We start from the raw sequence: 16622 nt of genomic DNA, 5'->3' as shown, positions 1-16622 counted from the left end.
GCAATTACCCAAAAAACCCAAAAACCTTGACTGGATCCTCATGGAAAAGCAACATCTGGGAGGGCTTTATCCATTGGTTCTGGGGAGCAGGGAAGGTAAATAACTGCTCCCCCAAAGCCAGCTTGTTTCCCCCAAAATTTGAGTCCAGCAAGAGAAAGAACAGCCCCAGCACACAGGAGTCAGCTCATGGAAGAAGAAAAGAGTTCAAGCCATGGCAAAAGTGGGAAAGTCTTCATGACATTCATCTGAAAACACACTCAGAAGGGACAGAAAGAGTCAGCAAAGGAGAGGTCACACAGTCCTTTGTGAGAAATATTTTCCCATGGCATACCTCAACATAAAAGGAAAAGACTAAAAAAAAAAAGTCTAAAATTATGATTATGTTTTCCTTTTCAAGCACATAAGTGAAAGGAAATGCAGCTGGGCCTCAGCTCCAAGGATGCAGCCAGCAGGAATTTGCCTTAATCAGGACTATTTTAGCTGCCGGTTTTTATTAAGAGTTTGCAGGAACATTTGGGAAAACTGAAATTAAATATTTTAACCTGAAGATTTTTTGCAATTATAGTTTTTAGCTTCTCATTTGCTGGCAATCACTAAAACACACGAGTTTGAAATTTAAAATTTAGCCTTTCCTCTAAGTTTGGTAAAACTTTCCTTTAGCCAAGATTACAAATCATCTGCATGTAACAAAAAACTCCACCAGCATTTTTACTTTTTATTTAGAAAATAATGGCAGACATTCTTTATTTAATAATTCCCCAAAACGTATTAAATGATTGGTATAAAGCTATACATGGATGGGAACTGGAATTTAATTAAAATGTTTTCATTAAATGCAATCTTCAGTGCACCGGATTCATTAAGAAAAGTAAGATAATTGGAATGGTTTATATTTGAAGCTGATGTATTTAACACTGGCAACACCTATCTGCACCTAGTGAAATAAGTTGATTATTTCTGCCTTCTGTTCCCTCCAAAACTTTACAGGCAGCAGATCTTAGCCTTGCATCTCTTTTTTTCTTTTTTTTTTTTAAGGTAGTGGAGTAAGAAAAAAACTCTCCTCATTTTTAAAATCTCCACTAATTAAGTAATTAATGGATTTTTTTTTAAATTTCAGTCTCTCCCTGCACCTGCAGATGATGACCCTGATGTCGGTGGTTCCCTGTTCACATCCACAGACTGCAGGTTCATCACCAGCAACTTCTGCCTCTGCAACGCTGTGACTTTGCAGTGGCAAAGATATATCCCTCCAATGTATTTTTATTTCAAGATATATACAACCAGTGCATTAAAGATTTAACATTTTCAATTTAAGAGGTTTCACTTGTTAATCAATCAATTAAAAATTATTTTTTCATGCAGGCTAAAAAGAAAGGGACGTAGGAGACTCAACAGCCAAGCTTCCCACCAATAAATTTTAAGTGTGCATGAGCATCGGCGCTGAAATAGAGGAATTATTTAAAAATTATAATCCAAACGAGTTTAGGACTTAAGTAACAATAATTATCCCCCAAAACCCCAATCCCTCTGGGTTTGCCTGCCTCTTAGCCACAAACACTCCATGACAAAAGGCGGTTTCTCTTGCTCTCAGTGCTGAAGAGCCAGCTCAGGTACTACAGGGAATAGCAAACCAGATTTTATTCTTCCTCAAGGACCTGGAGCTGAATAGGCACTTAAGCCCTGCCTGCAGCAGGAGGAGGAGGAAGGAGAGCACAGCTTGGCTCATCTCTCCTGGTTGAGCTCCATGGGCACAAGGAGAGAAGGGAAGACACCGAGCAGAGAGGCAGGAGTACCATAAAATAACACCAAACCACTCTGGGTACAACCAACTGCTGTCCCTCGTGTCAAATGGGACTTCAGCATCCCACAGTCCCAGCATTCCCACAGCCCTCTGATTTCTGGGATGGGAGTGAGCAAGCAGCACCCTCACCTCCCACCATGTGCACGAAATGCCACTTCCCTCACACCCAGCCAGTGACTGCCATCACTTCCTGACTTTAATTTCTTGTAGTTATTTTATTGGGACAACACAAGTTGGAGAGGGGATGGTCCAGGGTGAGTTAAGGAGTGCTGAGCCAGTGAGGATTTTGGTCCTTGCATCCTCTCACAGCCATCCTCCTGGACTCGAGGTGTCCAGCAACGACACCACCTCTGAAGGATATTTTTTTCTGTCCATCCCTTTGGAAATGTGAGCCTGTGGAGGTCACCAGTATGGGCACAAGGCATCCTGCACCCCATCCCTGGTGTCTTTGGGCCAAGACACCTTGGATCCTCTTGGGAGGATCAAACTGCTCTGGGATGGCAGCAAGGACCTCAGTGGGTCCACAGTGGCTCTGGACACCAGGGATGGGAAGAGCCCTCTGTGAGAACTTGTCAGGGGAGTGAGGAATGAGACATCCCAACCTCACACTTTGCATGCTCCAGGATGTCCATCATCACCACTGGAGCAGAGCCTGCCTGCAGCAGCCCCTTGCCAAGAAAGTTTGGTATTTCAATTCAACACCTCCATGCCAAGCTATTCCAGAGCAGCTCAACAAGCAGAACAGCTCATGACAGATCTGTAAAATGCACACAGCGCTGCACTGCTTTAAGAAATATCACCCCATACTCACACTTGAGCTGTACAAACTGTGCTCCCAGCCATTACAAATGAGAACTTCTCTCCTGGTGTCTTTGCAAGTGCAAAGGGTGTATTAGTTCGACCCATTATTTGATTCACAATCCTTGGAAAATAGATACACCTTTATCCCGAGCTCCTGTAATAAGCGGCGCCTGCTTCCAGCAGCCAAAAAACCCCAACCCGCAGTAGGAGCCGACTTGAGCTATTTAAATGTTTTATAAGTTGGCTTTTTTTTTTTTTTTGGTAATTGCAGAAACTTTTCCTAATCTGACATTTGTTAAAACCCCTTATTAGAAATTATGCAGCCGCAGAAAAAAAAAAAAGAAAAAAAGAAAAAAAAAAGGACGGGGAGGGGGGGAAGGAAGGAGTTGGGGGAAAAAAAATAGAATAAAATATAAAATAAAATAAAAATGAGCTGGCTTCACAATTACCAAGTCAGCCCATGCAGCCCTTCGCTATTGTACGAGTGGCATAAACCCCCCGGCGGCCTATCAGCTCCCTGGCAGGCAGGGGGCTGCGCTATTCAAAGCGAGAGATACAAGCTGCAGGGCAAAAACCTGGCAGCTCCCATCTGACCCCCCAATCCCCGGCTGGTGACAGCTCCAAGCTCCATGGCAAATTAGCCCTTCTCACATTACAATTGCAGGAGACAGATTCCATTAGCGGTATCTGAAATTGAGTGGAGAGCTGCTCCGTTATCAGACTTGACTCATAAGCGCCGCTATTAATCAGAGCTATGATAGCATTTATATATTTCAAGCTATCTGCCGCCGCTGTGATATTCTGCTACAAAGGGTTGATGGGACTTAGGGAAGGGAACAATGGAGCTTTCTGGGAAAAGCAGAGTAAATCAAGAAAGTCTGTGACTTCCGCACATTCTGAAGGGATTGCGGTTTACATAAATTTTCTCCCAATTGGAGATTGAGCTCTTCCTCATCTTACACATGGGATTTAGTTGTCACTCAATGGTAACAGCTGTGAAAAGGTGAAGCGGCCCACCGCTCAGAATATTGCCTCCGCTTTTAAAGCAATTAACCCATGAACAGGAGGATACCTGGTGATATCAAAGGGATTAAGCCAGGCAGTGCATTATTAACATTTCCTTGAACTAATTCTAACTCTGACTAGCTGTCAGAAAAGACTCTTCAGTCTTTAAAAAAAAAAAAAAAGAGTTTTTTTGCCCTGCTTTTCCCCCCCACCCCCCTTTCAAAATGAAGCAGAGTTACTGCAGCCTCGTGTGCCTACTTTAGAGCCAAATGCAAATGAACAGATTTGGCAGCGTCTTCAAACAGACTGAAATCAGCGCCGGTTTATTATGGGGACAAGTGGGAAAAAAAATAAAAATAGATATGTGATCAATTAGCCAGAGGTCATGGTAGATATCCTAAAAGGAAATTAGTACTTGAGTATGTTCCTTTCTTCTCTCCCTCCTAAAACTTCGTAACGACTTCTCACTAAGCACAGCTGCTTTCCAAACGCCCAAAACGTTCCTGCTGTGCCTCAACAGAGATAATCTGCGATAATCTGTAATCTGGAAAAATCCAAACTCACCCTGTAAGGAGATTCCTCCTTCCCCAAAGCCCCATTTTTTAATTTCCCACTCCGGTTGAGTTGGCTCCTCTCTCATTCCTCCACCTTCCCCAAACCATGCTCACAAAAAAAGGGGTCAAACTGTTCGTGGATGAATCCTACTCTGGCAAACCCATGGGATGTGGAGCATTTCCTCACTCATCAGGGGCAGCAGACAACTTCTCCCAGCAACAGTCAGTTTTAAGGAAACATCAGCCATGAGGTCCCTCTGGGATGGCCAAGATGGTCACTCATCCCACTGGTCCTTCTTAGGGACCTTCCCATCAGAGCTCCAGGACACATCCTGGGAGCCAGAAAGCTCCGTGCCATCAGGAGGGTCAAGTGCCATTTCCAAAACATCCCAATGATTTCAAAATGATGGAATCATTTTGGTGATTTCATTATCCAACGTGTCTACGTCTCCTTTTTGTTGGCAGTGGGAGAAGAATTGGCTCTGGGTTTTATACATATCCAGTTTGTTGTTTGGAAGGTTTTGTGGGCAGGGAATACATACATATATATAATTATAATATATAAAAATATATATGTGTAACATATTAATTCAAAAGTTAATATGATACCAGAACAGCAAACCAAAGAAATGTGAACTGCTTCATTTAATTCAACATTTTCCCCCTTTTCAAAACCCTGTGTCCAACTCAGCCAGAATAAAGATGGCAAAAACTTCCTACAAATACTTGGGCAGTGACACCATCTACTCTGCTACTGCCCCTGCAATAAAACAGCTCTGTGTATTTAGAAACCCCAAAACAGCCAAACTACAAAAGGTATACACTGAAAAAAAAAAATGTACTCAGAGCAGGCAAAGCTTCCTATTTCTCTTTGCAACGGAGAATGCGAAGAATGCATCCCCTGTGCAGAAAATGACACTTTGGCAATCATATTATAAGAAGATAATTGGTTTACTTTGTAAACTTGCTATGCTTTGCCTCCCACAGTAAAACAAATAAATAGTTGTTTAAGGAAACAATCCTACAGCCGCACTCGCTGAGTCCTGAAAACATAAAGCAGCTCCCCCCTCCTTCAAAGCAAAGATGAATTATTTGCCTCAGTTACAAGCAGTCCGAGAAAACTCTTTGTAAATGGCATTTTACGATAATTACAAGCAATTTATTAAGACTGTGCAGAGGGGGGGAAAAATCCATACTTGAGAAGTAACTCAAAGGAGGAAATGGCTCGTTCAGTGATATTCTGGATTACTGACAAAAGGGCTTTCTGCATCAATGTGCTTCGACATAATTTTGCTTCGAGAAGAACAATCCAGGCTTAAAAAAAATAATGTAATTTAATGAATGATATAATATATTATAATATAATAAAATTAATAAACAAACATGATGCTGTGGCTGCTTCCTGCCTGTGCAGAGCATCCTGCCAGCCATCACCTGGCAAAGGAGGAATCACTTCAAGGAATAAATTCCACCCTAATCCTGCACGTGCCACAACATCCCAAACACCACGGAGGGAACCACGGCTCTTTTCCTTAAGCAATAAAATTGTCCTGACCTGCCGAGGAATAAACTCCGGGAAATGACTCAAACAAAAAGAATCAATAGGGAAATTTTTAAAAATAAATAAATAAAAGGAAGAGATTTACTGTACGGGGATGCTGGGAGGGAGGAACGGAAAAACCCCGGCGAGGGTAAACAGCAACCCTGCCCGGCTGGCGGGGAGAAAAGAAAGGTTTTAGAGGTTAAGTTCAGGTCAGACGACAAATGAAATTGTAACAACCCAACTGACATTGTATAATGTCTTCTTCACTCGATCAATAGGGCAGCGTCAGCCCCATTTCCATAGAGATGGCTTCCTCCCCGCTGAAGGGTGGCTATTGTTTGAGCAGGCAGATTTGCCACTTGAACCGTGTTGCTCCCGAAGGATGTGTACTTCATCAATTATTTGTGTTCCTAACATCTACATATTTTCATATTAACATCCACGTTCCACACGGCGAGGGGAGCAGGTGCTGGTTTTTCTGCTGGTACCTCGCAGGGGTCACCCCCGCTGGATAATTTTATTTAAACGCAGAAATAAGGGGGGATTTGATAGACCCCTTTAGTCCCTTTGTGAGGACGGACGAGCCTGGTTTAAAATACACCACATCACCCTCAGACAGCTACAGCTTCAAGCAGTCAGTGCCAGTGAACACTTCCTATTTTTTTTCTTGTTAAAGTACATAAAAAAGAAATAATTTTTTTTTTTTGGCCAAATGGATGTCCCAAAAAATAAATCAGTTTTAAGGTGCTTGAAAGGAAAAATGTAACATCGGAATTTGGAAATAAAACTGACCTTACGATTATTTGCAGAAAAATAAAAAATCAGTCGCTGCTAGGCTGAATAATTGATCCTGTCAGTGTCTAAGAAATAATTTCTGTAAGTCCTAAGAGTTTTTATCATCGCTCACTTCCAGGTTCTCCGCTCCTTTGCGCAAATTTTAAATTTGACAGAAGCGCCGTCTTCCAAATCCAATTAAACAACAACAAAACACCTAAACCTTCAGAAGCGGTAAAGTAATTCCCAAAATAATTCTCAAATTTAGCCTGCCATTTCTCTCCCACATCCTTATTTCTCTGAAGCGACAATCGCATCATTTCCAAAGCACAAAGCGGGCACCAAAGGCACTGCCACACTGCGGTTCAAACTCCAAACCGGGGAAGATCTTCCCGGTAACTACAACAATGGGAATAACCATCATTAAAAAAAGAAATCAGAACCCAATATTGAAAACCTTTAGCAACTCCTCGCAGGAGTTTTTAAGAGAATGGAGTTGTGCTCTGTCGCTGCGCCGGGCGCTGTGCGCGGGAGGGCAGCGCCACTTCCAGCTTCCCAAATACGCTGTGAAATACAGGATATTAAATTAAATAACGCCGACTTAATTACATGTATTACCCACCAGTGAAAGCAATCACTTTAAATGCCTACAGAAATACTTAAGAACTACTCAAGCAATTCCAGTAGGTGTGCTTTGGAGCTGATGCTACGTGAAAGGTGATGTGCAAAAGCTCTTCGGCAGAGGAAGGCGCACCCGGGTAGACCCTGTGGAACAAAGTTTAAGTGAGCTCAGGGCTCTCAGCCTGTGCAGAATCTGCCCCCCTCCATCTCCCCATTTATTCCTGCTTTTATTTCTAGGTCGCTCTCACTCCCTGGGAAGGTTTCCCTGAGGGGTGGCTCTGGAAACGGGTGGGAGAAAAGGGCTTTTGTCAAAATAATCCCGGTCGGGAAGCGCCCCGTCTCATCCCGAAGCGCCCCGATACCATTTGCAGCCTCAAAACGTGCCCTATTTTCCCTGCAAAAAGAACATCAGAAATTGTTTATACGGGTTGCCATAATCCTCTCAAATATGGGTCAGGCTGAGGTTAAGAGCAGCCAGAACTCGCACATCAAAGACGAGCAGGGTTAACAAAAACCCCGACCACGTGCACATCCCAATTGTTCCGTGTCCTCCCAAGGTTAGAGAGGTCCGGAGAGAAGGCTCTGGACATCCCTCCAGCCCGGAGAAGCTCCAGGGAAAAGCAGGGATGCTCTCTCTCCCTGATCCTTGGGTACCACGGGCAGGCAACTGCCCATCCGCCTCCGCCGGGAGCTGCAATTAAACCAAGTTCACGGTTTCCCGATAGGTGAAGCTCATCCTGTTAATTTAAACAGACCATCTGCATCTTTCGAGAACGACAAACTTCATTAGTTCTGGTTAGTTAAACCGAGCGGTGATTTGTGATAATGAGCCTGAACAACCTGTCACGGCTGGGCAAGGGAAAAGGGCGCACTTTTTATTATTGCTATTATTATTATTTAACAGAAAAGAAAGGGGGGAAAAAATAAAGAGGGGGAGGCTTTTGTGCGGGAAAGAAGGTCAAATTCAGATTAAGTTGCTGTTAGGTTAATCAGAGGAACTAATTAGGGAGGGGGGGAATGCTGGTTCAGAGGCCAGCGGGGAGCAGAGGGAGCCCTCGGGAACATCCCGAGCCGCCGGGGAAACATCCCGAAGCCAAGGAAAAAGCAGCCCGGAGGAGTTTACCTGCAAACCGTGTAAAAAAGCAAAGAGGAGGCAGCTGCTCCCACCAAGCCGCAGAGGAGATTGACTCGGAAGGCAGGGGAGCCGCCGGGCAGCCCGGTGGCCACTTTGGCCAGCAGCGTGAACAGGGGGTAGCCGGGAGGGTGGGCGACCTAGGGACAGAGCACAGGGGGTTGGGAAGGGGGTGAGGCTGGGAATGGGGAGCGGAGCAATCCCGGGGCTGGTGGCTGCAGCCAGGGCAGCCCAGAGCGGCTCTGCCCCCCAGCCCACCCTCCCAAGCCATCCCAACTCCGCTGAGATTTTTGTTTTTCCCCAGTGGCTTTGGCTCCACGCCTCGCCCAGAATAACGAGGCGGCGAGGAAAAGGAGGTGCCACGTTTCATTAGCGTGCATTAAAGGGCTCCTTGTTTGGGTTCACAGTATATTAGGGTCATTCAAAAGGCTGTTGTTTTGCTTTTTTTTTTTTGCTTTTTTTTTCCCTTTTTTTTTTTTTTTTAAAAAGCAGCTCCTCAACTATTTTATTGGTTAGCAAGTTGAAAGACCACACTGCTATCGGATTACCACCGCGCTGACAGTCCTAAGGTCTTGCCTAAAGGGATCATGCACCATAATAAAGTTTATTAAATAATAAAACTTATTAAAATTGTTAACCCGATTTATTTTATTCTCCCCAGCTTATACAAAATTTGGGTTGATAATAAGCCAGCTACTGTATATACAGTAAAGCCTTTGCTTTATAATTTAGTTTAATTGGATTTAAAACTTGAAGTAAATTGTCGCGTGCTGTACTTATAAGTTAGTAAAAACTGTGGTTTGAAAATAAATTAATCTACTTTACTCCATGCTTAATTAAACTTCCTTAATTCCTAAAACTGTTAATGAGAGCATTGATTAAACAATAAAACTAATACTTACTCCAAGCTCATATGCGGCTGTGATCAGCTCCCCTGTGAAAAAATAATGTAAAACCAATAATTACTATTAGGAAATGACACTCCTCCAAAGTTTTCAAAATCCAAATGCTTGCATTGGGGTTTTGCATTAATTTGACTGGATAAAACTGTAAATCTGTGGAGATTTAACAGCATGAAATTTTCTAAGAATATTTTCTCCCTCTGATGTCATTGCACAAAATATCTTTTGTATGTTTTCGCGAGACTTTTACGAACAGATAAGTGAAAATATAGGTAGGCTTGGGCAAAGAATGGCCTGAGATACTCAAAATGCAGACATTTGTGTGTGTGTATTTTTAATTTAAAACCATCTGACTCAATAACTTTCAAGCACTACAGTCTGCAGCGCTTAATCTGCATTGTCTGTTCAACAACCCAGTTGTTTCTCATAAAAAAAAACCAAAAAAACAAAAAAACCAACACAAAACCAGAGCTTTATAGTTTTAAATAGGAAAAATATAATCACTGATCATGCAAATCTGCATCCATTTATTTGGGAATGCTGCTCTCCCTTTATGCTGAAGCAATTCTGCTTCACAAGTAACTCTTTTACCTGTCAGTGGATGCTGCAGCCAGCTCTCGTTAGAAAAACCATTCAGATTTTGCATTTTGTTTGTATTTTATGCCAGGACAAATAACTGCCAACAACAGACCCACATCAGCAGAATAGCTGACGTTTTTAGAACACTGGACACTGGAGCATTTTGCAACAAACACTCCTGAACAACATATATTGAATATATCCAATAGGCACAACACATTAAACATGAACAAAATTAAAATCTACAGCTGGTTTTCCTTCTTTCCCTCAAATTCCATAATCCAATTGTACTGGTCCTGCTAATTTTGCAAGTGCCAAGGTCGTGGCAGCTTTGTCCCATCGTTAGACGGGAAAGACACAAACGAAAGGCACTGGTGGCTTCAAATGCTAAATGAACAATATTTTAAATTGCTGTACAATCACATCTTTACCATGCAGTGGAAAGGAGGAGGTTTGTACAAATGGCACCTCTAAATCCTGACACCACAGTAAATGGTGCATTTTAAAAGGAAGATGCAAGTCAACCCATTACTGCTGGTGGCAACTGCTGCAGAATTAGAGATGTGGCCCCACAGTGACCAGGAACAGCCCTGCCACTTCCTGCACCAAAATCTCTTGGATGTGGAGTTCCCTGCACTTGCAAACACTGGCTATTTTTATTTTAGGAACATTTCCCCCTAATACAAGACAGCCCCCCAAAAGCAGATGCAATGGGAACACCACTCATCCCAATTCTGAGCCCTTCAGTGTTCAACAGCTCAAACATTTCTAGGCTGGGAAGGGATCAATCCTCCTGCATGCAGCACAGGATGATCTAATATAGAAAACCCTAAATTTGGCATTGTGGGGGTTCCCCAGTGTGCAGCAGCTGGTGATGCCATCACCCATCACATCCCAGCAATGCTGCTCCCAAGCCAGGCATGGATTCAGCTCCAATAAAGTCCTTCTGAGCTTTAGAAGCAATGCATCTAAACCAGCAAAAAATTAAGTTCATTGACATTGCTGTGACACTCATATCAAGGGCAAGAATAACCCCAAATAAACACAGCCACAAGTCAAGCAGGAAGCTGCAAAAATAATATAAATAAAAGACTAGTGGAGGCCATTGCCAAGCTTTGAAAGACATCAGCACAACTTTGCCTCCTAAGAATTAAGGGGAAAAAAGCAAGACCTGCAAAACATAAGCTCTCAGGCTGCAGGCCTGCTGAATTCCAGTGGGAAAGCCAAAAAATGTGCATAACACCCACTGCTTTGGATAAGGTTGATTCTCCATCTCCCACCCACATACCTGAGCATCCCTTACAGCCTCCCTGGGCTGGAGGAGTGAGGAGCACTAACATTGAATAACAAAACACACAGAGGAGGAGCTACAGCACCCACATATTTGGTTTCAATGTCTTTCTTGAGAGACAGAATAACCTGTGGCATCTTCCAACTCAGGATATTCTATGATTTCTGATGTAAACAAGTTTCTGACTGTCCAGCTTGACCTCCCCATAAAGGTGTTCAGGCAACAAGCCCAACACTGCCTGGAAACTGATTTATCCCCAGCAAGTTTGGGAGCTGATGTTTGAAACATCACAGGGAACATTTGGTTGTGGGTTTTTTTATTTTTCTTTTAACTTTATTTGATCCCTTTTTAAGCTGTTTTAACATCTGTGGATGTTTCTGAATTGTAATTCATTCTCCTCCTATTATTCTCTCATTCATTTCTTTACTCTAAGTAACACAAGCAAGCTGCCAATGGAAATACCAACTGCCTTTGACATTTCTGGATTACTGCAAACTTCAGGAACAATTAAAAATACAGATAGCTTTAAAAATAAAATAAAATACTAGGCTCCCTGCCTGAAAGCAGATACAGCAAATCCCTAAGCAGTTCTTTACTCACACAAGTAGCCTCAGTGCTTTTTGGTGGCACAAGTTTGAGCTCCGTGCTCAGGCACAGGCAAATTAATCACCTCGAGCAGCGCTGTGCACAGACATTCCAGGGATATAATTTTGGGAATAATGCCAAAAAAAGTCCTGACACAATGGGATGGGACACAATGCTGGCTGGTTCAGGTACAAGGGGACAGCAGGGACAAGCCCATCTCTGTTCAGTCCCAGCAGACTCATGCAAGCCAGGCTGTAAATTTAGAAAACCCAAAAAAACCCCTTAAAAAACAGAGAGACAAGGAGTGAGGTCACAGGGCTGGTCAGGGGACACTGTCCTGAGAGACTTCCTCTACAGAATTCCCTCTACCATGGGTTGCTGGGAGCCTGTAACACCACCCAGACCCAAATCCCCCACTGCTGGAGTCTCTCTCCACCTGCACCCATTTGTGGCACAGTCTCAGTTGGTGTCCTCAAAATCCCTGGCCAAAGTTCTTGGCAGAGGAGTGGTGCACACAGAACCAGGATGCTTTTGGGAATTAAGGAAAGAGCAATGCCCCTCCTGCCTCCAAAATGGGACAAAACAACCACAGTAATCCACGGAAAGTGGGGTGAACCCATGAGCTGTTTGGTTGCTTGCTCTGTCTACTGGGATAATTCACATCAAACAAAAAATGAATCCCAGCATTCATCCATCCCATCATCAGGAAAACCTCCATCCCTCTCTGCCAAGGGTGCTAATGGTTATTCACATCCCAGAGGGAAATCCCCGGCTCAAGCACAGCTAAAAACCAGCTTCCTGAGGCTTCATACAGCATGAACAGCTCAGGGCACAGGGTGTTTTCCACAGGACAGAAATGGTAATAAAAGACAAAATGGTAATTACTGTAAATATATCAATATCATGTATTAATTGATACAGCCAGAAGGAGCAAATTCAGCCCTTTTAGGAACTTTGGAGCAGAAGCAAAAGCCATCAGGATGCACATGGGCCATTAAAAGGCCATTTATTTACAAGGAATTTCATGCACAGCTTGGATTTGAAACCAGTGATGGCCAGGAGGCACAGTTAAACAGAGCCACTGAACACTCTTCTGGAATGACAAGGAAAGAAAGTATTCTGGACATTTGTTCAATGCAAAAATAATTATCAATACATTCCCTAGAAAATCCAAGCCCCCCCATCCCCAAACCACAGCTGTACACACACAGCAAAATCAAAGAACTTTTTGAGCAAGACCAGATTAAACCAGTGAAACCACAGCAGGACCAAAGAGAAGAACTTTGTCCCACCTGGTGGGATCAGGAGTGCCAAACCCAAAAACATCACAGTCTGACACTGCCAGAAAACTGCACTTCCAGACAGGCAAATCCAGAGATTTCACTGCTGCACAGGCCAGGGAAAGCGACAGCCCAAGCAGTGACAGCACATCTGGCAGGGTGGCACATCTGTCTCCCTGACTAAATCCTTTGCTGAAAGGCTCAGATACAAGCAATCTATTATGGGGTGGCCTGAGGACGCCAGCCCCAGGGGGGACCTTGCTGTGCTGATTCCACTGGGCAATTCCCTGGCCTCGAGGGGTGCACACCCCAATAGAGGGTGTCTCTGCTGCACCCACCTGTGGGGCCAATGCCCCTGTGGGGAGCTTCAAACACACCAACCACAATGGGGTGAGCACCCCAAAAGTGGCTGCACTGCACCAGTGACTGCAGGGACCTCATGGGATCAGCAACCCTTTGGGGTGACAGCAATGCACCAGTCCCTATGGAGTGAGCATCTCTCCGGGATGACAACCCTTTGGGGTGACAGCAATGCACCAGTCTCTGTGGGGGAAGCAACCTTATGATGTGACAGCAACCATACGGGGGTGAGAGCAATGCACCAGTCCCTATAGGATGAGCATCCCTATGGGATGGCAGCAACCCTACGGGGCGACAACAATGTATAATCCCTCTGGAGTGAGCAGCTCTCTGGGATGACAACCCTACGGGGTGACACCAGGGGTGACATCAATGCACCAGCTCCTCTGGAGTGAGCAACCCCAGAGGGGTGACACTGATGCACGAGTTCCTATGGGGTGACACCAACCCTGTGGGGTGACACTGATGCACCAGTCCCTACGGAATGACGTAACCCTACAGGGTGACAGCAGTGCACCAGGCCCTGAGGGCTCAGCCCCCCACCCCGCCCGCCGAGGGCTGCCCGCGATGCCCCAGCCGCTCCAGCCGAGGGTCCCCAGGGTGTCACCTCGCCGCTGGGGTGACCCGGTACGTTACCCGCATCCCCGCCGGGCAGGGCGGGCGGCAGCGTGGCCGTGTAGAGAGCAGCCACGGCAGCGCCCAGCGCCCCGGCGGCTCCTCCCGCCCCGATCCCGGTCACAATCCCGATCCCGGTCACGATCCCGGTCCCGGTCGCAGCCCCCGCGCCCATGTGCGCCGCTGCACCTTCCGGGTTCGGCCGTGAGGGGCGGGCGGGCTGTGACATCCACCGCCTGGCGGGGGGAGCGTCCCCGTCCCATTCCCGTTCTCGCTATCCCCAAGCCGTCTTCCGGGGGCTCCGCTTATCTACAACGCTTATCTACAAGCGGGAGAGCCGCGAACCCGGTGAGACGATTCAGCGCGGCCTCCAACCCTCTTTCATCCTCCCCCGCTGCGAGGAGTTGGTACAGCCGGAGGGGGAGCGGCAAGGGTGAGTGCGGCCGAGCGGCCGGGCGGGACCAACGCTCGCGGGGGGGGACGGGGCGAAACCACCGCGGAGAGGCGAGGGGGAGGAAGGAACCGGACCGCGTCCTGCCTCCCCTTTCTCCCGGGCTCGTCCCTTCAGGAGGAGGTTTTTAAGGATCAGCACCCTCTGGCCGCTCTCAGTGCCACCAAACCGCTCTCCGGGCAGTGCTGGGTGCAGGCTGCAGTGCGGCCGGACACAGATAATAAAGATTTAACCCCTGGATGGGGTGGCACAAGATGCTGGGGAAGGGAAAGTCTGAGGGTGTGAGCGCACGGAATATTAAAAGCAGCGATTCCCGCTGCGGGAAGTAGTTAAGGAAGGCAAATAGCATCCCGAGACCTATCGATAGAGGAGTGAAACACATCCGTGGAAATCATTATGGGATTGTACGAGAGAGCGGCGAGGCCATACCTGGAGAATTGAGACAGATTAAAGAGAGGCTTTTGAATACAAATGGAAAAGGTGTAGAAGAGGGTAACAAGGATAATAAACAGCCTTGTGGATTAGATCTAAGTGGAGACGTTAGGAAATTAGGTTTGCATTTATTAAGGGAAGAAAGAACAGGATTAAGGGTTGACACAAGGAAACACACATGGTGTTCTGGAGAAGCTGCTGCCGAAGGGCTCTTGTGAAACAGCAGCACAAAACCCCTGCAAGATCAAACCGAGGAAGGCATTCAGGGAATTCTGGAGTCCCCAGCACAGGGGGGACACCGACCTGTTGGAGTGAGTCCAGAGGAGGTCACGGAAATGATTTGAGGGATGGAGAACCTCTGCTGTGGTGAGAGGCTTTGGGGTGACCTCATGGTGGCCTTGCAGGGCCTGGAGGGGACTCATTGCCAGAGCATGGAGTGACAGGACAAGGGGGAATGGCTTCAGACTAAAAGAGAGTAGGTTTAGATGGGATATTAGGAAGGAATTCTTGACTGTGAGGATGGTGAGGCCCTGGCACAGGGTGCCCAGAGAAGCTGTGGCTGCCCCTGGATCCCTGGAAGTGTCCAAGGCCAACCTGGACAACCTTGGAGCAGCCTGGGATAGTGGAAGGTGTCCCTGCACATGGCAGGGGTGGAACAAGATGGTCTTTAAGGTCCCATCCAACCCACACCATCTATAATCCCATGAATTTCGGGAAGCTCTGTGCACTCAGCCAGGCTGTACAGAAAAGCCAAAGTTCTGACCCCCTCAGAAGTCCCCAGGGCTGCCTGGAGGACCTGATGTTGGAGGTTGAGAATGGCTGTGCCTCCCATCCAAAGGGAACCTCCCAGCTCCGTGGTGACCAAGAACTTCCACACACCCAACTCCTTGGCAGGTTTCTGCCGTTGTTGGCTGAGGTTCATCGGGGAGAGGAAAAAGACATGTTCCAATCCTCCACCAGCCATTGTCACTATGGAAATGAGCGGGGTCATTGTTCCTGCACCCGTTGGGGCTCCTAAAATGTAATTTTAGCAGCAAAGTGCGCAGCCTGTGTGTGAAAGCAGGCTGGTGGCGAGGCTCTTTATCCGGAGTGTGGCTTTTTTCTTTGCCGTATTTTTCCTTCTTTGTGTTCCCCTTGGAAAAGGCATCCAAAGACAAATGTTAACCGTGGCTGATTACAATTATATTGATGGGGGAGGTAGCAATTTACAGGCAAATATCGAAACGTGGAAGAATGGCTGGTAATAATAGGGTGAGGACAAACTGTTCTTTAATTGTCCTGCAAGTTGTTTCATATCTTTGTCATGCAGAAACTGGAACTTTTAGGGTGCCAGTGACAAAGTACTTTGCTGTAATGTGGTAGAGCAGGCTCACAGCAGCCTTTATCTTACTGAATAACTACCACCATTTCAAAGGCTGGGATTACAGGCACACTCTATGTTGAAAAGGGGAATTTACATGTTTCTTCTGTAAGCAGAAATCTATTAATTCGTGAGATTTTTCTCCCCCTTTCTTCATCAGCCATGACCCAGGGGTCTGACCAAGTCAGGAAAGACATGCCAAGCTCCTTTTTTTTGTTTTTTTAGGGACAGGTAAGATATTTTTTTGCTGTTTTCACCCATGCTCTCGAAGCTGGGAGCTGTCCAAACCCAAGTTAGATTCATCTCAACACAGAGCAACCCTTCAGGCTTTCTCAAAGCTTTGACTTTGTGCTCAACGGCATTTAATAAAATAATAAAAAGAATTTAATAAAAAAATAAAAAGAATTACTTAGGAAAAAAAACCTCAACACTGGGGCAAGTGGAAAGCATTTGAAAGATGGCCTCGTGCTACATCGAGTGATTTATTTTTAAAAAATCCCTGGAACTTGTAGCACGAGAGCATACTCTAGTGGCAA

At 45.7% G+C, this 16622-nt stretch overlaps 1 protein-coding gene across 4 annotated transcripts in view; it reads right to left on the bottom strand.

The window, feature by feature from the left end:
* TMEM260 (transmembrane protein 260) overlaps window positions 1-14064 on the bottom strand; it is a 33588-nt gene extending 19524 nt beyond the window's left edge. The window contains exons 1-3 of one of the 4 annotated variants that reach the window (XM_085061026.1): window positions 13865-14064; window positions 9134-9165; window positions 8223-8371 (exon numbers count right to left, since the gene is read on the bottom strand). In XM_085061026.1, coding sequence (XP_084917152.1) covers window positions 8223-8371; window positions 9134-9165; window positions 13865-14018 — 335 coding nt within the window. In that variant the 5' untranslated portion in view covers window positions 14019-14064. Of the gene's footprint in view, window positions 1-8222; window positions 8372-9133; window positions 9166-13835 lie in introns of all 4 variants that reach the window. The other 3 variants (XM_085061022.1, XM_085061024.1, XM_085061023.1) reach the window with 3 other exon arrangements.
* Window positions 14065-16622: the final 2558 nt, after the last annotated feature.

This window comes from Lichenostomus cassidix, chromosome 5 (genome assembly GCF_008360975.1).
Source record: "Lichenostomus cassidix isolate B80296 chromosome 5, HeHo_3.0, whole genome shotgun sequence".
Classification (NCBI taxonomy): domain Eukaryota; kingdom Metazoa; phylum Chordata; class Aves; order Passeriformes; family Meliphagidae; genus Lichenostomus; species Lichenostomus cassidix.
Note: the sequence above shows the minus strand (reverse complement) of the source record. Positions and strands in the feature narration are given on the sequence as shown.